This window comes from Alligator mississippiensis, chromosome 2 (assembly GCF_030867095.1).
Source record: "Alligator mississippiensis isolate rAllMis1 chromosome 2, rAllMis1, whole genome shotgun sequence".
NCBI classification, from domain to species: domain Eukaryota; kingdom Metazoa; phylum Chordata; order Crocodylia; family Alligatoridae; genus Alligator; species Alligator mississippiensis.
Window position 1 is genome coordinate 244,996,411 of NC_081825.1, and position 24,610 is coordinate 245,021,020.

Sequence of the window (24,610 nt, forward strand, 5' to 3'; positions counted from 1 at the left end):
AATATTTTAGATTCTGATTTTAAAAAAATTAATGATAGTTCACTATCTGTCACTTCAGTGACAGACATTAAGCAATAAGTATTGTTTGTTTGTCAACACAGAAGCTTCACCAGCTGCAAAATTTCAACACATTAATGGCAGTAATTGGAGGTCTCTGTCACAGCTCCATCTCCAGACTCAAGGAAACAAGTTCTTATGTTCCTCATGAAGTCAATAAGGTCAGTATCACAAACAGACATGTTAGATAAACAGGCAAATAATTTAGTTCCCTCCCCACAACCTTAATTATGCTTATGCACTGAAGTCCATGTTGTTATGACAGAAAACAGCAACAGAAAGCTTTTCCCCTCAGCTTACAAGGTAGTGAAGTCAAACCCTTCCTGTACCTCCCCCTGTCCACCTATGAATACTTGTGCATGTGGTAGTGAAATTAAATCCTTTCTGTGCCACACACACTTTTCCTTTAAGGAAAAAGTAATTTGCTAACATTTTCTTTCTAATATTCAGAATAGACAGGTAGTATTCCAATTACAGATATTACAGCTATAGCATAGCATGCATGACTGGATAATAAAAAATCTCAGAACCTAACTCAAAGTCAGCTTCAGCGGGATTTACTGTATTTACCTGAATCCAAGATGACTTAGACCTTAAGATGACCCCAAATAATTAGATTCTATGGATTGTCTTAAATTTGTCCCCGCTAGTACTGCAGCAGGGAAGGCAGCAGTAGAGGGGCACACAGCTTGCCCCTTGTTGCCTTACCCTGCCCTTGTGCTTGACCTCTGAAGCCTCAAGCCCCCGTCCTTCCCCTTCCCCATCTCCCTTCCATGCCACTTGTGCCCCTCTACATCCTATCTCTTCCCCTTCACTCCTCTCCCACTTACCATTGTTCCATGCCAACAGGCTCCATCCTGGGGCACAGAGCATGGTGCACAGCTCCAGTCTGGCCCCACGGCAGTGGTGGAGAGCCAAGCACTGCTGCTCTGGGGCCAGGCTGGAGCTTTGTTCCATGCTCCAGGCTAAAGTATGGACAGTCTACCGGTGCCCAAGAAAGAGTAAAGGAGGAGGGGGGGGCAGAAGCAGCAAGCAGGGGTGGGGAGAGGGAACAGGGGAAAGGGGTGATGGGGAAGGGAACAACAAGGGCCAAGGTTGCTGAGGGGAGAGACAGGGGGTGCTGAAGTGGCAGGGGCTAGGCAGCTCTGGAGCTGCAGCACCTGCCCCTGCCACCTTTTACTTGATTCCAAGATGACTTTATCCCCCACCATGTTAAATGGGGAGGAAAACCTCATCCTGAAAATGAGTAAATACAGTACCTGCCTACATGTGACTTATGGAATGCTAGTATAGTCCTCTACATTTGTATGGAGATCCTTGGTGCAGGATCAGGGATCAAAACTGGCAGAGATTTTTCTCTACCCCCTTGTACTAAAGAATTGTTCCCTATGCCATAAAAGTTGTCTAGTTCAGATTCAAGTAATACAAATGAAAAGATTTTTGTTCCTTCTCCTTGGTAAATGTGCAGTGTAATACAGCAGAATGCTAGTGATCCATAGCAATTTTCATTATAATGCCTGTTTTTCCAACAACTTGTAACATGACCAAGCTGGCAGGGATTTGATAAGCAAGGTTTAGAGTGCTGCATATCTTTAAGAAAGTTGCTTAGTACAATTTTATTATTTTGTTCAATTAAAAATGATCAAATACATACTTTTCCTCCCAGGTCTAATAACAAAATGATTTAATATTTATAAATTGTGAATACAGTCCTTAGCAGACTAGTGCCTTTTACTAGTTAGCCATATCTGGAGCCAGAAATGTTTCATGTTAGGTACCAGAGGATCTTGGCTCTTGAATACTCTTTCACCCAGTCAACACTTAACGAAAGGTACAAGTTTATAGCATAAGCCAGAATTACAGCCTTCCACAACTGCTCAGTTATTTCATTTCACAGAACTCAGAGCACCCTCACACTTATTAAGAGATACAGGTTTTGGGGGGGATAAAGCATTCTCCACATAATTGTATTCTGATAATACCATTGTAGGATCAACTTGATATATTCTCAGTCCTGAAGTGATTTTTTTGCATACGTATTTGATAGCAATTAAATGACTTTACTGATCAAGAAATTCCAAATAAGCTCTGGTAAAAGTCAGGAAAGAAAAAAATGGAGGATGGTGACTTTAGCCACTATTTTTTAAGATATGTAGCTACAAATCATACTCATTTGTGAAGCTAAAGTTGATGGATTAAGTGCTTTTTAATATTATTAAATTGAAGGGTGTGTGCATAATAAAAATAGTTGTAAGCTAATTTTCACTTTAAAACATTTGATGTTTTAGTCTTTTAATTTTAGTTTGGAGGACAAAACAAGTCTTTGAACAATAATATGGGTTATCCGTATACCATCTGAAGACAGAAAATAGTTATAATGAACAAAATGATGAACACTTAAGACATTATATTAATTTTTCCACTCTGTTTCTTTTTCAGGTGTTTAATGAACTGACCGAACTGCTTTCATCTTATAGGAACTATGACAACTATCGACGTGCCTATAACGAGTGCACTAACTTTAAGATTCCAATTCTTGGGGTCCACTTGAAAGACCTGATCTCCCTCTATGAGGCCATGCCAAACTACTTAGAGGACAAAAAAATTAATATACATAAACTGTATTCTTTATATAATCATATAAATGAGCTGATACAACTCCAAGAGATGGCACCTCCCCTAGAAGCTAATAAGGACCTTGTTCATCTGCTCACGGTAGGTCTGTAAAATCACAAAAACAGTAGGGCTGTGCGAAGCTTCAGTCCCTGATTTGATTTGGGGGTTGAATCTTTGAATCTGAGTCAAATCAGAGGACCCTTTAATCTCTCCAAATCGAATCAGAACCTTCCAAATCGATTCGGAGAGATTCAGAAAGATTCTGAGATTCTAACATAGACACAGCTTCAAATATTTTTTCTACATACCTCTAGGTAGCAGGGGCTCGTGAATGCTGCAGTGCTGGGGCACATGGAGTGTCCCACAGAAGCGTGGGGGGCTCTCCAGCGCGCTTAGCAGCAGACCCAGAAGTGAACCAGAAGCACTTCTGGTCCACTTTCAGGTCCACAGGGGAGTGCACTGGGGGGCACCCCCACAACCTCCCAGCTCGGTGACTGGTGCCTCCTGGGTCTGGGGGGGCACCCGGGGTCCCCCTGCAGCTGATTACCAAGCCAGGGAGGTGTGTGGGGGGGCCCCATATGCTCCCTGGCAAACCTGGAAGTAGACCAGAAATACTTCCGGTCCACTTTCGGGTTCACTGCCAAGCACATGGAGGGCCCCTTGCGCTCCTGTGGGACATTCCATGTGCCCAGCATCACAGCGATCATGAACTGTGCCTGCTACCTCAAGGTATGTAAAAAAAACTTTTAAAGCTGTCTCTGTGTCTTAATTGCTGATTCTCTGAATCAGCATCGAATCTTCAGATTCGGATTCGGCTGAATTGAATCAGGGACAGTGATCCGGATCAACAAATCGAATCGCTGTTCCTGATTCAGGCTGAATCTGAATCCGAATCAAATAGGGTCCGCTTCACACACCCCTAAAAAATGCTTCTAATTTTTTTTTTAACTGACTTAATGCCATTCTCAAGCATTTAAAGCTAAGTATATACAGGCAACCCCTGCTGAACGCTGTTTCGCTTAGTGCTGTTTTGCTATAACGCTCATTTTAGATTGATACCTGATTTTACTTAGCGCTCAGTGAGTTTCATTGCAGTGCTCGAGGTTGCCATCTTGGGTCATTAAAAACAATTGTGGTCGCCATCTTGAGTCATCAAATACTTTTGATTTTGCTTAACACTCATTTCACTTAACACACATTTTTTTCAGGAACCAATTAAGAGTGCTAAGCGGGGGTTGCCTGCAATTGTCTAAAGTTGCAATTCCCAAACTGTGCTTCATGGATCCCTGGTGGGCTAGGAGGTGGTACATGGCCCATGGACTCCCCTTCTAATTTTTGGCAATGTTGCCTAGACATTCTAGACAGTTGTAGGCTCTTTAAGGGTTTTGAGTATGTTAGGTGTAACGGGATCCATTGCTGGTGGCATGGGTGGTGTCTGCTGTGGCCACTCGAATCTCACTCTAACCCTATGGTATCCCTGGTACTCCCTGTCCTCACCTGCCGTGCTTTTGATGGTACTATTATACTCTGAGAAGTTGCCTCCAGAGAAGCAGTGTGGACTTGGGTGCCCTGCTGCTTCAATCAGCACAGTCAGGGTCCATCTCCACTTCCCCACAGTGCTTTGCAGAGCTCCCAGCAGTGAGCTTTTTCCTCCAGCTCTGTCCAAGTCTGACTACCTTCTGCCTCAGATGCAGGCCTAATACAGTAGCCCCTGGCTCCTCCCCCTTCTAATTAACTATCTTATTAACTGCCATCTGTTCATTACCTAGGGCTCTGCAGCCTATAACCTCTGTCTACTGCCTATTACTCTCAGTAATAGGGCTTGGCCCCTGTTACAAAGGCTCTATATGAGTGTTACTGAAATCACTATGAACTCTCGCAAAAGGTGCATTGTGAGATGTGTTGGGCTAAAAGCACCCCACCTCTTAATTAAATTGTTTGCTTTGGTACCAGTAATGATGATCTGGTACTATGCTATATTGCGTGATTTCAGTATTTACTAAACCAGGGGTGCTCAACCTCTGGCCTGCAGGCCAAATTCAATCTGTGGAGCATTGGAACCTGGCCCACGGGGCTCCTCCCAAGTCAGGAAATTTGGTGTCAGAGGAACAGTAGCCATTAATAAGGCCACCCTTCCCATCTCACACCACCAAATTTTGAAATCCCAAGACCTGCACAGCCGGTTGGAGCCAGGCTGTGCTCCCTCCCTCGACATTTGGATCAGGGCTGGATTGGGGCCAGGCCATGATATCTTCCTCCCTCCTCATTCCCCACTTGGGGCTGGGCCATGCCACTCCCTCCATATCTGGATCAGGGCCAAGTTGGGGCTGGGCTATGTCCCCCCACCCACAAGGCCATATTCCCTTTCCCTGTGGGGCTGAGTTGGGGCTAGATTATCCCCCTCCGTGGGAGTGGATGGTGCTTTCCCTGCATGCTGGATCAGGACTACCAGCCAGATCCAGCCCCTGGACTGACTGGGCACTGTCCATCTGGCCCTCGGGGAAAAAGTTTGAACACCACTGTCATAGACTGTCTTTGCCAGCACAGTGGTACTGAGAGGATACTGAGTTAAATCAATTGACATGCAACACAAATGTATCTAACTTCCCTGAACTTTCTCCCAAAAATAGTTTTGCCAAAATAATTTTATGCATTAGTAGTGTTCGAAATGTCCATCTTTCACAATTCCAGTGCAAAACTTCTGTTATTGAAAGAACAGTAGGTGTTTTCTGAGTCTTTGCTGGCAATCTCTTGCAGTCGAGGATGATTGTTTTCCATGACTGTCTGTTTTATCTGTGTGTCTGAAGATGGTTTTTGGAGTAGGTTACACCCTATACAAACGTGATATCTGCTATAACAGCAATTTAAAATAGAAGCTTCTCATCCTCTGGCATTCCTGTCATCAGGCTAGCCGCCTTTTATTTCAGTTTCACAGTATCATCCACCCTTTCTCTCTTTTACCCATACACTTCTGCACTTGCACATGTCAGTTTGAAGAGGCAAGTATAACTTCAAAGATGAGTGAATAATTCATAGGAAAATATCTTATTTGACACATTTGGTCTTTCCTATTTTTCTGAATGTCAGAGACTTGTTTAAGGTTGCCTGATTATTTGAAATTATTAATTATAATGACTGTAGTAATAATGTTTTAGATGTAGGCTGATAATGAGCAGTTAGTTGCACATGTTCAGTACCTGGAACTAGAATGTATTTCTATTCCATGTTTTGTACAAATATGATGGCCATCATCTTGGCTAATACATGGGGCTAACAGAGCTAACAGCATAAGCTGCTATAGCTTAGCTAAATCTCTTTAGCAGGGGTTGTTCTAGGTTCATATTTTCAGCAAAACAGTCGCAGAGTGAGACCTGTAGGACACACTCACTAGTGCATTACATAAGCCTAACTTGTTGAATCTGATTTTTACTGTGAACACCTGCATGTACGCATTAAACATTAATTCTTGTGACTATCCTCCTGTATTAGCTGAAAACCAGTGTCTAAGAACGGTCGACAAATTTATTTACTAGAACCCCGGCAGGTACAAGGATGATCCCTTTCTAAAATTGGTCATGGCAGCACCAGGCTTTTCTCTCTGTTCACAGAACCCCTCTTTGGCTCTGTGATGCAGCTACCAACACTTCATGAACTTTGGCTAAAAACATCAGCAAAGAGCACATGGGTGAGAGCAGTGAAGCAATATACCTCTATGCCCACAGCCCCTGTGCCTGGTTTGCCAGGGCCTATTGAGGATACTAATTCTTTTCCAGCTTCACAGCTGTTTTGCACTTCAATTTCCCCAGCACCAGGTTTTAGCTGCACCACAGTTTACCCTGGTAGTTGGGTTGTTTAGCCATCTGACTGAGCCAAGAACTCTATTTTTTCCAGGATACAGAAAGCCAGTGGAAAAAAAGGCAGAAAAATGAAAACATCACCTCTTCACAAGGGCTGGTGTAGCCATTTCTTACCTTTATTTCAGGGGCTCACTCCTCTTCACATGGGACTCCCAAACAATCCATTGTTCAGGTCATCTCCAGCCTTCTTAAGCACATCTGATTTCCTCCTTAAAAGAGAAACTCAAACCAATCTTACCATCCTCCTGATCTCTTCTACACCAAGGGAAGACTTTTTATCCTCAGCACAGTGTTAGCAGCCTACAGCTCCCATGATTACTGGATTACAAGTCCCAGAATCTTCATGCTTTTGGAAAGGTCCTAACAAGAGCAAGCTGACTCTTTACCCTGCAAAGGGGCTAAACTCATATTGTGATGGGAATTGATCACTGCCACTGCTCCCTAACATCTACCTAGTAATATGATGATGGTGATGATATGCAATGAGTGCACTGAGGTGAGATGATTACAGGCATCATATAATGATATACACTAAGTTTATCCAATAAAAACAATTCCAAGAAAGCCGTAATGGAGAGGATTCTATATAATAAGGTTCCAACCTTTTGAATTTAAAAGGTTCTGGCAGACACATAGTGGTCTGATACTTGGTCTTTGTGTGGTGCAAGAACAAAATTCTAGTCTAAGGAGAAAGTTTCCTCTCATAACTGGGTATAAAATGTGAGGCTCTCATCCCACATACTGGAAACTAATAATACAGTATCCCAGCAATAATGATCATGGAGGGTGGTATATAGTATGACAATATCACATAATAAAAGCCAAAATTCATGGCTACAAAGGTGGTATCAGTGAAGCTTTTGCTTCCTTGACAACTGATTGATGTTCTGACAAAAATTACTGCTGTTCAGGGATAAGATACTTCTAACAAAGATCAGCTTTTGGAAGAGAATCTTAGGACATCATCTGGCTAATCTGGCAATCTGGAGGGCTTTAAACTAGATTCCATTGGAGTGGCAACAAAAACCCACTGGATGATGTGTACTTAGGATAAAAAAATGAGGATTGGGAAAGGGGGCTAAATTCTTGTGAACCATAATACGGTTAAACAGGTGCAAGAGGAAAAACAGCAGTTATCTTTGATGTCTGTACAGTATACTCTGTTTAAGTGCTTCTGAAAAGTTACAGGGGAAGAAAAAGCAGGTGGCATTACACTGTGTGTCAAGGATGTATATGCTTGTTCCAGGGTCCAAAAGGGAATGAGAGCTAATGAATGCATCTGTGTGAACATAAAGGGGAAATGGAACAGTAGTGATGCTATGGTGGGAGTCTATAACAGACCATCTAATCAGAAAGAGGAAGTATATGAGAGATTCTTCAAGTATGGAACAAGAATATCCAAAATGCATGAGCTACTAAGAGTGGAAATTTTAACTTCTCTGATACCTGTTGGAATAAAAAATACAGGAAAACATAAAATGTTCAGCTAGTTCTATTTCAGAAAGTTTAGGTGTTTTTTCCTAAGTGCTATATTTGTTTTTTATTATGTCATGGGAACAACTTGTGAGCACACTGTAAGCTACAAATATCTAAATGTACTTGTGTTAGTGATCATACTTGTGTGATTTTAGGCAAGCTCTCTCAGGTAATCAGAAAAGCAGATTGAAATGCTAAGATGTCAACTTGGCATCAACATGCATACCTTGTATAAGTGTCTTCAAATGCATGTTTCTGTAACAACACTTAAAATAGTTGTTGATTTTCAAGGAGATTGCAGGTGAGCCAGGAACAAATAAATTCAGGGAACAATAGTAACTGCTTAGAAACTAAACCAGTTTTATGTTCACTTTCAGCTGTCCCTCGATCTTTACTACACAGAAGATGAAATTTATGAGCTTTCATATGCTCGAGAGCCAAGAAGTCACCGAGCTGCAGTAAGAGACCTTTTTTCTTTCCAAAATTTTAACAAAATGATTTAAGGACAGTAATGTGTACCTTTAATTCCTTATATTCACTTTAATTTAAGCCACAGTACATGGAGGCATGGCATTGTTTAATACATCTTTACATTACAGACAAAGTGAATATGAGTGAAGCTTAAATAGTAATCACTCTCTATATTAGAGGCCTGATTCTTCTCTTGCTTATGTCATATGCCAGTGTAACACCATTTTTTTCAATTAGCATTATTCTTGACTTATATTAACATGAGCAGAGACACCAGTCCTTATCCCTTTGATTTTAAACATTAAGCCTTCTAAATAAATAGTTCTTGCATAATTCCAGTAATCAGATGGTAGGTTTTCTTTAAATATTTATTTGCTATTTTTATAGCTTTGTGGAAAATAAAGTGACTTATGTTGTATAAAACTGATTTACTGTTAATCAAAATATACAGGACTGAATTATATTAACAGTGGAAAAAAAATTCTTCTTCTCCCTTAAATTGGTTTAAATACTGAAAAATAGAATTATATACCACCACATTGACCATAACATATGGATTAAACAGCTTCTGCAAAGTAAAACTGTGTGTTACAATCCAACAGATCAAGAAGCCTCAAAGTTCCTAACAAGAGGCAAAATAGATTAAATACTTACATGATGAAGCAAAAATACTGTCATAGAGGAGAAACTTGAATAGAAAACAGAGCCAGATATAAGCAATCATAAACCATGTGGCATCAGAGGCTCCATATTAATGCTATGCTACACCATACTAAAGCTTCATACTAAGACCTGATCCATCTAGAAAATGAGAATGACATGTCATAATTTAGGTTAGTTAAGACTGTAAAAATATTGTGATAGATTTCAGAGGGAAAAGGGGGCAAAAAGATGGCAGATGATAGTCATCAATAAAAAAGGATAAAGCACCATACCTGTGAGGGAGTAATTACACATTTGAATTACTCCTACAGTTAACTGAGATAATCGGTAAATTGTAACAAGTTGGGAAGAGCATCTAGGAATGACTGGCCACCCCATTCAAGGCCTTCCTCTGAAATAGCTGGTATATTTCAAAAAAATATATCAGAGATAGGACTTTGGATTAGAGCAGTGGTTCTAACCTTTTTAGACTGAAGGAACCCCTCAGAATATACCAGTTCTTAGTTTTCACTTTTTTTTTTACTACAGAAAAATAAATAGAGCAGTTTTTCTGGTGCAAATAACTAAGAAAGGCCACAGGTATGGGTTTCTATTTGAAATTTCTGGGTTTATCCTGTGAATCATGTTTATAAATCTAACAGTGCCAACACTGTGTAGTACCCTGTGGCATCCTTGAAAGGATTTCAAGGCACCCCAGGGTGTTGTGGAACCTTGGCTGAGAATCACTGGATTAGAGGGACCATTAGTTTGATCCTCTGTAGTAATTCCTATGTTCCAATTAGCTAAGGTGAAAAACCTAGGGATTAAAAATACTTGATGTTATGATAAGTTTCCATGATATTTATTTTAGCCTTTGACACCTTCCAAACCACCAGTAGTTGCAGACTGGGCCTCAGGTGTTGCTCCAAAACCCGATCCAAAGACCATCAGCAAGCATGTTCAGAGAATGGTGGATGTAAGTATGGTCAGCCCATTTAATGTATATTTTTTTGTTTAATGTTTTAGTTGTATCTGGAAAAAAGTAAGTAATGAGGAGCTGTGTCCTAAAAAGTTGACATATTCAAAGCTGCATGTAAATGTAATATTCAGAATACTACATTTTTAAAAGCATAATGGTAGCAGGTAACACCACAGTGACAGTATGAAGGAAGTAGTCTACTATGTACACTGTTGTTTGGGAGACTCAGGTGTTTGCATTACATATGCTTACTGATTGCTATTTTTTTTTTAATATGGTATGTTTTACAGAGGTGTTTATGAAATGTTTGGCAGTGAGAATTTCAGGTTTAAGCTAAAATAACTTTTAACTTAAAAATTAGGGCCTGATACTAACCATTACGCTGATTTGTACTCATGCATAGTACCACTGAACTCAATGACACTTGACAGGAACAAGGATTGTAGAATTGGGCCCATATATCTTGATTCTGCAAGATGCTTCAGTATATGAGCAATCCCACTGACTTAATTGTAACTGTGTACAGGATCACTTTTTTTTTTTTACACTGAATTGAGAATGTAGCCAAGGATAAATGACTGTGGGTGACCTACACATGCAAGATATGCTACAATATGTTATATTCAGGTATTTAAAATTCATCCAGCTCTTTCTCTTAAGTGCATGTACACCATTGCACTTGCACATGTGCAAGCAACATTACTCTTGTCCATAGCCTTGTGGAAGTAATAAGGCACTGGAACAGGTTACCAAAAGCGGTTGTGGAATCTCCATCCTTGGAGATTTTTAAGACCCGGCTAGACAAAGCCTTGGCTGGGATGATCTAGTTGGGGATGGTCCTGCTTTGAGTAGGGGATTGGCCTAGATGACCTCCTGAGGTCATTCCATCCCTAATTTTCTATGATTCTATTTTGTAAGTATTTTTAAAGAGGGGGAAAAGGGGATTTGAAGAGATGGTGGGTGCCCAGCAATCCAAAGCAAGACAATGTCAGGAGGCTTTGGGGTTTGGGAGAAGGGGAAAAAATCCAAAGAGAAAATGCATGAAAAATGGGAAATTGCATTTCTGGTGGGGCTGTGGCTACATAACGAATGGAAAGACACTTCCACCCTCCTTCCTTCCCAGTTATTTCTGCCTGGATCAGAATACTTAAAATGACAGTAGAGGCTGTCAGTTCCTAGAAGAAAGGTCCCTAAGGCATGTGTGGATGTACACCTGCTTCTGCTGAAGGGGGCAGTTATATTGGCACCAATTGTATGAATGCAGATCAGGCCAGAGTGACTTAGAGAGTGAGTGAGAGGGATTTGTGGAAGAGAAGTGCCACCACAGCCAGTCAGTGGGAATTCATGCGCTATAAATCAGTACAGAGTTTAACTCAAGCTTTTTAGATTTAACTTGTTCTTTTAATGCCAATCAAGAATGCATAAAGTTTCTGAAGACTTAACCAGGACAGGCAGTGAATATGTTTTTTGAATTGTTTTCAAGGAAACAATTCAAAAAATTGGTTTTTTTAAAGAAACAATACGAGATTTTGTTTTGGACTCTCTCTTTCATATATACACACACGTGTACACGTGCACACATACTCAGTATGAGTCCAAAACAAAGTCTGGAATTGTGTATGAGTATATAAATAAACAAAGAGACTGTGCACACACACACACACACACACACACACACACACAAACGCGCGCGCGATGATTTGGCTGCCACTGCTTCATTGTAATTCTGTTATTATCTTATCCAGTCTGTCTTCAAAAATTATGACCATGATCAGGATGGATACATTTCTCAAGAAGAGTTTGAAAAGATTGCAGCAAGCTTTCCGTTCTCATTTTGCATAATGGACAAAGACAGGTGTGTGCCTGCGAGCTTCTCTTTTGCATTTGCTTCTGCATTTACATTTTGTAACAGCTTTTTATTATGACCACTACATATTAAAATTGTCCTGCCCCCTCTAAGACTGAAAGCAGAAACATAACTCACTGAAGCATTGTTTGGGGTAGTAGTAAAGGGCATACCTACCTATAGCAATACTAATTAGTTCTGTGCTGTATGACAGACTGATATGCTGCAGACAGATTTTAGTATAATATCTTAAAGAATATTTTATTGAGCAACGTTAAGTACTAATATATTAATTATACTGAGCATTTTTCTAATGTAAAATCATTAGTCTCTCAGGACATGGTATTCAAGAAAATGTAGACAAAAATACCCTTTGAAGCAGATCAGTGAACTTATGTTTGACCACAATGATTGTACATTAACCCAGACATTCCTGAAATTATGGAAAAAGGCATTACTTGAAAGTTCTCTTGCCTGCAAAGGCTTAACATCCAGAGGCTTAGGGAAAATGAAAATTTGGCAATTCTAGAAACACTTATTGTGTATCTTTCCTCCTTGTTCTTCAAAAAACCATTCTCTGCATTGCATTACAGATTGTAAAGAACAGTTTGAATTCAGAGTGAAATGAATGATTCCTCCTGTTCCTTCTTTGTTTCAGTAATTGTACACAGCTTTATGAAATGGTGAGGTTGCATCTCACATGAAGCTATTTTGCTTATTCTTACAGACTGCCTTTTAATTTGTATATAAACAAGTTCCTGAACAGTTTGGCAGTGTTATTGATTATTGTTGACATTTATGGCCATGAAAAGGATTGCAATTACTGTAAGCAGGGGGTGAGAGAAGATGTAGTTTATTTTCCTTGTGCTGCTGGAAAAACAGGGTCCCAATTAACCATTTCTCTTGTTTATTTGCAGGGAAGGTCTGATTAGCAGGGAAGAAATAACAGCTTACTTTATGAGGGCCAGCTCCATCTATTCTAAATTAGGTCTTGGCTTTGCTCACAACTTCCAAGAAACCACTTACTTAAAGCCTACGTTTTGCGACAACTGTGCTGGATTTGTAAGCTTATTTTTAAGTAAACTGTATTAATGTCCATAAGCACAATGCTGTTTTGTTAAACTCATACTTAAACATTTTATTATAAAATCCTGAAAACTTATAATAATTTCCACAGGCTTCAGGCTATTAACCATGTTTCAAATTTGTTTCAGTCTCTTTCTCTGCAATATTTTTACTACTACTTTAATATTCCCTCTACTCTATTGTGCTCTTTTGGGTGGCAAAGTGGCAGGGTTTCAGGCTGTGTCACTGTCAGGCAAGAAATTCCAACTTGGAGACTCTTAGTCCCTGATGCTGTTGGAGTTGGTCCTGTCGAGTACAGATATAATGCACTTCCTGTCTAGCAAGATTGGGCAAACTGTGCACCACTATTGCCCAATAACTGATCTTTGAGATCAACGCCATGCAATTATGGGATGATTATGCTCTGCTTCAGCAGCCAGGGAGCTGACCTGGAACACCTGAACTACTCCAGAATCTCTATGGAAAATTTATCTAAATTGCAGTGAATTCAAATTATATGCAAGCATGTACCATTGCAGACGAGGGACCCTAGATTTAAACTAAAGTATTTTATTTATGAACTCTGAGCAGCAACAGGTAAAAGTTCAGCCTGCCACCTGATTAATGCTTCTGCTGCGGAGGTGAATGGCACACATTTCTGATCAGTACCCTTTCTGTTAGACATGGGCAGAAGGCCAAGATTTGCTGGCACAGAATAAAACAATTGGGTGGGGCTTTTGTCATTTTGTTATGCTTTTTGCAGGAAATCCTACATACCCAGATTACCTGAAATATCTTAATACAATTACCCTTTTTTTGTTTGTTTGAATTCCAGCTATGGGGAGTCATTAAACAAGGATATAGGTGCAAAGGTAATTACTACTTTTAAGCTCCACCCATTTAATGAAGTTTAAAGGTGATCAAAACAAGAAAAGAACCCCAGACTTTGATTGTCTGCTGATATTCCTTCACTGATGCCCCTACCTCTGTCTGTCCTGGCTAGTGGGCAGATCCCAAAGACATCTGTGACATAAGAAGCCCTAGCATGACAGCTGAAGGAGGGGTAGATGGCCCAGAGTCTATGTGAAGTCACAGAACCCCAAAAGCCCCCCCACCCCTTTTGTAAACTCCGCAGGATTCACAGAGTGTAGGGGTGGACTTTTTTGTCCCACAGGAAAGCAAACCCAAATCCTGACTAAACTGCATGGGGAGGAGGGGAGATACTTGACAATGGAATTCTCACAAAATTTTCCTCACCCAAGTGCCTGCCCTCCTACAGGCTTTTGAATGAGAGAAGACAATTTGATGCTTTTTTATTAAATCCTAGTTAATACCACTGTATTGTGTTCCGATGGAATATTTACCATTGGATAGCTTCAATATGAAAGTGGTTTGACTAGTATAAGGCACAGGGATGCAGCAGGGTCTACATGTAACCTGTGGTTTCATATGGTGTCTGAATGCGGAGTGTGAGAGGAAGTCTACTGCTTTCTGAAGAGATATAAGACGTGCTTTTAGATGCAGCAGCAAAACCGCTAACACATGCGAGACTTATTTTGTTTACAGACTGTGGAATGAATTGTCATAAGCAATGCAGAGACCTGGTTGTATTTGAGTGCAAGAAAAGGTCCAGAAGTATGTCTTCAGATAACAGCCCAACTTCTGCGCTTGCTTCTAGCCTCTGCCCCATAGCGGTCAAAGAACAGTTCCATGGTAAGTTCAGATAACTAAGTTCAAAATGATTATTACATATGGGACTTATCATGTTCCACCTTAAGAAGACTTTTTAATTAAATATCTTTTTTTTTGTGGATTAACTATGGCTAAACATTTTGAAAACCAGCTGTAAGCAAACCTTGCTTTGGTTACCTCTCAGCCTGCCCAGAATATTGCTAAATTCTACTCAACCCAGAACTGCTGCTCCTAGTTCGGTCTGGGTCATTCCCTGAACAGAGGCCTCCTGTCTTGCTGAACTGTATAGTGAACAAATTGTTGAACAGAGACATTTTCAAATTCTTGTGAGTTTTAACTCAAAGAAAATCTGAATATAGATGCCTAAAAATGAAAGACTGATGGGTTAACTCATTGTGCCATCTTGTGTCTTAAGTGTGCTCTAGTGTTTATCCCATGGCAGGAAGCGATTGCTACATTAAACAAGTGGCTCATAGTTAGAACTTTGAACTAAAATTTCGTTTTTGTGTTTCTAATTTTAACTCGCATGTTTATCTGTACATCAAGAAAGTAGAACTGTAATTGCATTAGGTTTCTTCACTTCCCCAGTTGAACTCATAACACCTTAAGCTAGACTAACCCTTTAATATTAGTTCTTAGCTGTGCAGATCTTTCAGTGCTTTTACTGACTTCTCATGCCCACATTTTCCTACCTATCTTGACCAAAGAAACATGGTTTAATCTTAGATTTCACCATTGAAATATCCAAAGGCAGACATGCTTCTCTTGAATGAAGCCAGGGGCTCTTCCTTTTCTGACTCGTACCTTCTGATGTGCCTTTCTTTTTACACATCTTCTATCTGCAAATCTGCCTGTCACTGCATTCACCTGCATCAGTGCCTCAGCTGTACTAATTCTTACCTGTGCCTCCCTTGCCTTCTCGATGGTCACCTTCTGGTCCACCTTTCCATATGCCAGCTCATGCAGATACTCATCTCTACCTAGTCCCACAATCAAAGGACCAGAGCTACAGCCTCAAATAATTCCACCAGCTCTCCATTCATTTAAAAGAAAAGCCATAAATTGTTGTTCCTACTTTCTAGTGTCACATTTGCCACAGTCAGATAGTATATCAGACACACCTCTTTTCTTTCCTCTTTCCACATACATGTACAGATCTAGTTGCAGCCTCATTTTATCAATATTCATAATCTCTGAGCTGCTGAAGAAAATTTCTTTGCAACTTGTGTAACTTGCATCTCTCTGAACCCCGCAACCCCGTATCTCTCCTGCTTTCATTTATTATTCTAACTTTGGAACTGATATCAACATCTCTAAAGAATTATAGAATTAGCTTTCTAACTTATAGTACTTTTTGGTAATTATAGAATTATTAACTTATACTCAAGGAAGGGCACTTGATGCCCAAAAGATTTTCCAACAGCTCTCCCAACTATGCAGTTCGTGCAGCAAAACATATCTGTCATGCCTCTACCTATCCAGTGGTTAGTCTCTAGAGTACCCAAAGCAGGCTCTCCACCTTCGACTCACCTGCCACGACTTGATGTTAATAGACTTCTAAGGAGGGGTTAAGTGATGTATATATGGATGCCCCCATTGGGGGTACTCACGGTTTTGATTCAGTCGATGTTGGGGCTTTGCTTCCCCTACACCCCATCTACACGCCACCCATTGATGTTGAGGCTTGTGGTGACTTTGGCCTTATCCAGTCTCGGTATTTGTCCACTGATGTCCCATATCCACTTCCCCTGTGGATTGCCGCCCGGGCCAGATGGGGTCTCCCTGGGCCTCTTATGGCCAGCTGCCTGTTCCCTGCCCTCTATGCATGGCTTACCATGGTGGGCCTAGATAGGGGACTTTTGGTGCCCTGACCCCTATGGCCTCTCAAAAAAATAAAAAACAATGCAATCATAAAAAAAAAACCCTCCACTCTGGAGGAGTTGTAAATTCAGGGCTTGTTGCCTGTGTTGTGTTTATATGGTTTTCTTCACTCCCTATCGTGCTGATCCCTGGGCTCAGCTGGACCCATAGTACCAGCTCCAGCCCAGTGGGGCCTTTCTGCCCAGGGCTAATAGAGCTGTTATGGCCCTACCCCCACTCTGCCTCGGTGCCCTAAGACCTTCTCTGCCCTGGCCTCCGCTGGCTTGGAGGCAGTTTCCCTTCTCTTTCTGTCACCATCATTGGTGCCTTTTAAATCTTCCATGGTGGTGCTGGCAGCTAATGTCATCAGCCTGGCGCTGCCTAGTTTGATTGACATGGAGCTTATAAACTGTGGTGGTGGCGCCATGTGTGGTTTTGGCCCTGGCTCTCCCGGCAAGTTTCCCTTTTCTCCCAGGGTTCCCTGCCCGACCTGTTCTGGGTTGGCCAGTGTTCCCAGGGTACTTAGGGACTGTGTGCAATCCCTATTGCCACAGTATCATAAAGAATCCTTGTCTTTCAAAATTAAGGTATGTAATTATACCAATTTTGTAGATTTGTAAGATATAAAGAGAGATTATGTGACTTTTTGTGGGGGGGTTTTAAGGCCAAAGAATGAGTTGGGGACAGAACTAAGAATAAAGCTCAGGAATCTTATTTCCAAGTTAGTCACTAGTGCACTGACCACCTACCAGTGGTCTGTGAAGAACTTGCTAGTGTTCCAGAGACCTCTCTAGTCCCACATTGCTACACTATGTTAAAAACAATTAAACTGAATAACACCTCCCTTGTAGTGCTTTCCTATGCAAGTACTTACTAGTATGTATAGCTTTTTCATGTGAATGGGAGGGAAGCTGTCCATACCCTGGAAAAAGTTTGAAAACCTATGCTAATAGAGCAAATTCAGACAGATGTGACTATAATAACTGCTTAAGATTAAATATGGCATTTTCCTTATTCAAAAAAGGGACAATGAATTATTATGGCCTACATACCTTGTCCCTAGTTTGTTAACTCTGTTTGCTCTTTGTGTCCTGTAGGGCAGGAGGAAGGACCATTTTCATTTCCTAATGGAGAAGTGCATGAACACAATGAAGACAGTAAGGATCGAACAATTATGCTTATGGGTGTCTCACCACAAAAAATCTCAGTAAGACTGAAACCAGCAGTAGTTCATAAAGGCACACAGACTGAGGCAGCATTAACGACAAGTGACATACCCTTTTGGCTGATGGAGAAGAAGGAGCATAGGACACCATCAGAAAATATTTATCTACAGCCTGCCCCACCATCACCAACACCATGGCCAAGCCCAATTTTAAGCCGCAAAAAAGGTTATGTGAAATGGGATAACAAAGAATCCAGCCAGAAAATAAAAGAAGAGTGGCGCATTTGCAAACCCTCATACCAGGAACTTGAACAGGTACCTATTCAAGGGCCTAATTTTCCTTTGCACAGCAATGGCACTGTAAGAGGCTTTAAGTGGTTATGACAATATATCACATCATGATTCCTTGATGCTGCCAAGGTAATTAACTACCGGAACAATCAGTGAAGAAAAAAACATTTAATTTTTCATGTGGTAAAGAAAATACTAAATAAAGTTTCAATCTAGAATTTCTAGTTGGGGGTGATCCTGCTCTGAGCAGGCAGTTGGAATAGATGACCTCCTGAGGGTCCTTCCAACTTTAATTTTATATGATTCTGTGATCACGTTTATGTGAAGTTCCTATGCAGGTGTCAGATGAAATTATCACAACAATCTCTTCCAGCTTTCATATCCGTGGGTGAACCCCTTGCCCAATAAGGTTATCAAGCTGAAGCTTCTACTCAGTAAACGTAATCATCTAGTTTAAGGAATATAGTCTAATACAGCCAGTACAGTAGTTTGGAAATTCTAATTTGAGAGAGAGAGAGAGAGTGTGTGTGTGTGTTTTTCCACAATAGAAAAATAGCCATTACGCTGTAATAAATATGCTGCTGCCAGATAAACGCTGTCTTGCCAAAAAGTCTTTCTAGCTAAAGACAACCCTGAAATAGTCTTCCCAGGAAGCTTTTAACATAGTGTTCAGGTTACAAAAGCTCAAAATATGCAGAAGTCAAAATGTCCACCAATAACCTAAGTCAACTGAGTGGAGTTTAGTGTTTTGTTTCCACTTTTCTTTTTGGAAGAACAGAAAAGGGCATTACAGTTTGTAGCTGAAAACATACTGTAACATAGATTGGAAGTGCAATGCAGCCATACTCACTTTGATATTGAATTAATTATTAGTAATCTTTCTGATAGCCATATATTCTGTCAGGAGGAAAAGTGAGACTCAAGTCCTCATGGCAGAACCTGTCTTCCATAAAGTCAACATATAAGCCCCAGGCCTCATGAAAGATTTATTTTCACAGTGGTTATAAATCTTTATTTAAATCAGTAAATTTACTCCCTCATATTTTTTGTTAAATACTGTTCTATCTCTGGGCAAACTAAACTCTGTGACGTGGTTGTTTCCAGAGCCTGATTATACTTGGCTCCAAAGGACCAAAGCATTCACCTGTTTGAAGCATTAAGGACTGTTGTGAAGGATCTTCACCTCTCAAAATGGGATATTCACAGTATTTCTGTTTGCTACAGTGTAACAGGTCTCTCTCTTCTGGGCATTTTTGCTTAACGAAAGCTCAAGCTCTTTGAATATTTCTAGAAATGTCCCCTTGTATAAGCCCCTCAGGGGCTGGTAGGGGAGTAGCACAGAGTTCTCCACATGTATTTGTTAAACACTTACCTGGTTGCCAGAGCTGATTTTGAAATTATTTGCTCGGTAAGAATCCTCAGAACTTCCTTCTGGGTACATTCCTACTTGTGAGCCAACAACAGTAGGATGGATTTGGAAAAACACTTAAAGAACAAATGGTTATTAACCTTATAGTAACTGCTTGCTTGAGATGTCCTGTCCACTTGCATCCCATCACTTGAACCCATTCTTTCTTCTTCAGTATTCTTGTGACTTAGTGAGGAAACTGAGGGTCAGCTGCACGGCTCTATGCCCTGGATGTAGGGAAAGGTGAGTATTTTGTGAAAAGTACCAATTTTACTTTGTGAGTACTTTGTGAAAAGTACTGGCCAGATTTGGATGCCCTGAAAAATACATCAAGGTCCTAAGGCTTGTCCCTGACCAGATGAATGAAACCATCCTTTGTAGCAGATCAGAGACAGATCTATTTGTCATCAAAATGGGTCAAGCAAGGATGTATCATCACTCCAATTCTGTTATTCATTTTTTAACTGTCATCCTGGTTCCTGTTAGGGACCACATCCTTTCCAGAATGGACACTGAAAAGCCTTCCATTCACTTGGTATTCAATCTGGGTTGTTTTCTTTTGAAGACCAAAGTATTCAAAACAACCAGCCTTGGCCTTCAGTATGCCGACAACTGCATCATCCCTGCACACACTCAGGAAAACCTCTAAATGATGCGGGATCTCTTTGCAGAAGCCTACTGTGCCTGCCTGGCCTCGAACATCCGGTCACGTGCGGCTTTGGTCCGAATGTTCGATGGTGTCCACCTTGTCACCCCGGGTGGTCCGTCGAGTTGGTGTCTGCTTCCGATGTGGTCCTCCGAGTCTCGCCTGCCACAACTTTGAATCTTATTTCAGTGGAGGGTCGGACCATTTGGATTCCCCCGGGGGCGGAACGTCTCTGGTGTTCTTCTGCGAGGCTCCACCTTCCCTTTACCTTGCCCTTATACCCAGCCTTGGCAGGTCACTGCTGTCCTTGTGGCCATATTCCCGAGCGCTGAGTCCCTAATTCCTTGTGGTAGGGGTGAATCCCTGCCCTGCCCTTTTGAAGGTGTTGGCAGCCTATGGCGTCCTCCCTGGTCTCTGAGGCTGCAGCCTTTCCTTAATGCTAACCCTGATCCTGAGGCTTACGAAACAATCAGGCTCCCCGAGCCCTGACACCCAACCCCTCCAAAAGTGGGAAACACAAAATGCAAAAAAACCCCCCAAAAACCCCTTTTGACACTGTCAAAGGGACCCAACTTCCCCCACGCCAGGCCCTCTAGGCCTAATCGCACCCCCTGACTCTTATGGGGCCATGCTAGGCCCTATACATGGCCATGAGATCCTGTGGTTTCCATCACCCATCCTCTCCCGCGGTGCCCTGCCTTCTATATCTTCGGGCCCCCTGGGACCCTACAGTGGATACGTGTCCTCCCGTCACCTGCGGGATTGGCGATACGCCCCCAAGGTCCGAGCTTCGCAGCGTCTTGTGCTGCCCTGGCCTCTCGTCTTCCACCTGGTGCACCTCTCCTGCTGCCTCGGTACCCTCCATGGTCCCACCTGGTCTGGTGCCGGGTAGTGGGCCAGCACCTCCAAGCCTTCTGCAGCAGCCGCTGGAGTTGGGGTCCCTCCGTGCCCCTCCACCCTTTCTCCAGGCTTCCGGACGGGAGCAACCGCTTCTAGTTTGCTGCTGCAGCCAGCAGTCTCTGGCTCGCAGTGGGTGCAGCAGGATCCTTTTCTACCGGGGGAAACGGCCTCCAGCTCTGTTTGCTCCCTTGGGAGCTTGGGAGAGGCCCCTTCGTCTGGTGCTCCTGCCGGTGTCCATCTTCCCCCTGCCTCTTTGCTAGCGGCCCGCTTTATTTCTGCTGGCTGGTGATCGCCGCTAACATCACTGGCCGGCTGCAGGTGTGTGAAGGCACGGTTAATGAGCCGCGCGGGCTCCTCCCCGTGTTCCAGCTTCGCCACGGGTCCCGCTGCAGGTGAGTGTTCCCCTTTACTTTTGCTCTTTTCCCCCTTGTCCTTCTAAGGATTCCTGTTCCCGGGGTTCCCCCCTTGCCCTTTGGGGTCCTCCCTTTTGTTTTTCCCTGCGACATAACCCCCCACTTAAGTTGCCTTGGGGCGGTTTGTTCAGGGTTATTGTTGTCCTACCTGTCCGTTCCTGTACTTCCATCTGTTTTTGTCCTTCCATGGCGTCTTGGGATGTGTCATCACATCTAGACAAAAAATCCGCTGTTATGTTGTTTATTCCCGGCTGGTGTACTATTTGGAATTTAAAGGGTTGGAGAGCCAGGGCCCACCTCATAATCTGGGTGTTGTCTGTTTTTGCTGTACTGAGCCATCTTAGTGGGGCGTGGTCTGTTACCAAAGTGAACTCTCGACCCATTAAATAGTATCTGAAGTACTCCACCGCCCACCGTATTGCCAAGCATTCCCATTCAATTGTGGCGTACCTTGTCTCTGCGGGTAACAGTTTTCGGCTCACATAGGCCACCGGTCTTTCTATCCCGCCATCCTCTTGCGTCAGCACAGCCCCTATGGCTGTCTCCGACGCATCTGTCTGTAACATAAAAGATTTTTTTAAGTCAGGGACATGTATGACTACATCCTCACACAGGGCTTTCTTCAATAGCTGGAAACTTCTAGTCATTTTCTCTGTCCACTTAATCCCTTTCCCGGAGGGCCCTTTTACAGCATCTGATAATGGAGCTGCTAGTTCGGAGAACCGTGGTACAAAGCGGCGGTAGTAGTTAACTAAGCCCAGGAAGGACCAGAGTTGCCTGGGGGTCTGAGAGGTCTGAAACTTCCGAATGGCTTCAACCTTGTCGGCTAGTGGCCTGATGGTTCCTTGTCCTACCCTAAATACTTCGTCTGTTGTTGCGCTATTGCGCATTTCCTGCGGTTGGCTGTTAGGCCCGCGTTCCGTAGTTCTGTTAGTACCGCCTTTAACGCCTGTAGGTGTTGTGTCCAGGATTGCGTGAAAATAATGATGTCATCGATGTATGCCGCAGCATAACTTGCGTGGGGGGCCAGGATCTGCTCTATTAGGCATTGAAATGTTGCCACGGTGCCATGCAGCCCAAATGGCATACGTAGGAATTCATACAAACTCCATGGCATTCCGAAGGTGGTTTTGGGCCAGTCCCGTGGGGTCACCGATACCCCTTTGCTAGATCTAAGGTGGATATGAATTTGGCAGAGCCGATTCGCTCCACTAACTCGGTGATGTGGGGCATGGGGAAGGCATCGAAGATGGCTATCTCGTTCAGGCGTCGGTAATCTACGCAAAGTCTCAGGGTACCATCTGGTTTGGGTACCGGTATGAGAGAGCTCCGCCAGGGGCTTCAAGAAGGCCATATGATGCCCAGCTCTAGCATCTTCTCAATTTCCTTCCGTATGGCACTTATGAGGTGGTGCGGTATGGATTGCCATCGATCTCAGTACTATGGTGCCTGGTGGTGTGCAAATTGAGTGATATGTGCCTTGTAGCCATCCTGGCTCCTCCCTAAATGTGTCTTTAAACTCTGCAATGAGCATCTGTATCTCCCCCTTCTGGATGGTCGTCAAGTTCTCCCCAACACGTATTGGTTGGTCTAATTTTTCCTGTTTTGCTTTGTTCCCTTGGGGCCCTAGGTCCTCTGACCCATCTTCCAGAAAGGTGGCCCAACCCTTGGGATGTTGCCATTCGTGTTGGAGGTTAATGTGGAAAATCTGCTTGGTCCGAAGGTGGCATGGCCTATAGACTTCATCGTCTACAGGGCCTACCATCCTGGTTATTTTGAAAGGCCCCTGCAATTGCCCCTAAATCTGCTCTCTGCTAGCTTGTTACAAGAAATAATGGCCACAAGCTAGCAGAGAGCAGATTTACACTAGACATTAGGAAGAACTTCTTCACAGTTAGAGTGGCCAAGGTCTGGAATGGGCTCCCAAGGGAGGTGGTGCTCTCCCCTACCCTGGGGGTCTTCAAGAGGAGGTTAGATAGGCATCTAGCTGGGGTTATCTAGACCCAGCACTCTTTCCTGCCTATGCAGGGGGTCGGACTCGATCTATTGAGGTCCCTTCCGACCCTAGCATCTATGAATCTATGCGTTAATAACTTACTGGTAGATGTAGGCAACAGTATGAGCACCTTCTGCCTGGGCTGGAACTCTCATCTTTTGTTGTCCGCGTTGTACTTCTCCTTTTGTTGCTGTTGGGCTTGCCGTAAGTTCTCTGTGGCTATGTCTCTGGCCAGCTGTACTCGGCGTTGGAAGGCTTGCCGATGCATCGTGGGATCTTGAGCCACTGTGGCAGGAAGCTCCCAGTCTTCCCTCAGTATTTGCAGCAAACTCCAAGGATGGTGCCCCAGTACCAGCTCAAACGGTGAATATTTCAGGGACTCCAAAGGGGTGCCTCTAAGGACGAATAGCAGAGAAGCAAGTCCCATTTTCATGGGTCCCCCTGTATGCATTGGCATAAAATTCTCTTCAGGGTCCCGTTAAGTCTTTCAACCAATCTGTTTGTTTGCAGATGGTAGATGGACGTGTGGAGTTGCCTGACTTTCAGTGTTTGGCACACCACCTTTAATACCCCTGACATGAAGTTACAGCCCTGATCCATCAGAATCTCTTGCAGTATTCCTACTCGGACGATTCATTTTACGAGTTCCTCCGCTATTCGGGGTGCTGTTACAGTTCTTAATGGTACTGCATCAAAATATCACGTGGCATAGTCCATGAACACTAAGATGTATCGATTGCCTGCACTGCTGCGGGGTAATGGCCCGACCACATCCATTGCTATTCTTGCTAACGGGATATCGATTACTGGCAAGGTACCGTGCAGTCCCAACAATCATGCTTTCTGCTATGCCACATATGTATGGCAGGAGGCATGATTTTGGTATTGGGGATCAGAATGCAATCACACCCTACTTGCCAGTGCAGAGGAGCCCAGGAACATGATCCCAGGTTCCCCCTTCACTGGCAAAGGTACCCAAGAATCAGTTGACTGTTGGTTGGCTCCAGGGACCCACAGTGCTAGTTTGAGCCCCTGGAGTCAGTCGATCAGCTCATCATCAGCTGGATCAGGACTGCACTAAAGCTCAAACCAGCCATGGTACACGTTCTGCTGATTGGCCAGCAGGGACTGCACCAAAACCCAGTTGAGCCCTGATGCAGTCCTAACCATGCCCCATTCATTTTAAGGAATGACAGAAACAAACCACATAATTATGACACATTTTTTGCG

General features: G+C 42.9%; 1 protein-coding gene across 1 annotated transcript in view; it reads left to right on the forward strand.

Moving 5' to 3' along the window:
- Positions 1–24,610, forward strand: part of RASGRP1 (RAS guanyl releasing protein 1) — a 96,740-nt gene that overhangs the window by 64,355 nt on the left and 7,775 nt on the right. The window contains exons 8-16 of the mRNA XM_019496498.2: positions 102–218; positions 2,497–2,772; positions 8,384–8,464; positions 9,991–10,095; positions 11,844–11,953; positions 12,862–13,006; positions 13,845–13,881; positions 14,576–14,722; positions 17,659–18,041. Coding sequence (XP_019352043.1) covers positions 102–218; positions 2,497–2,772; positions 8,384–8,464; positions 9,991–10,095; positions 11,844–11,953; positions 12,862–13,006; positions 13,845–13,881; positions 14,576–14,722; positions 17,659–18,041 — 1,401 coding nt within the window. The remainder of the gene's footprint in view (positions 1–101; positions 219–2,496; positions 2,773–8,383; positions 8,465–9,990; positions 10,096–11,843; positions 11,954–12,861; positions 13,007–13,844; positions 13,882–14,575; positions 14,723–17,658; positions 18,042–24,610) is intronic.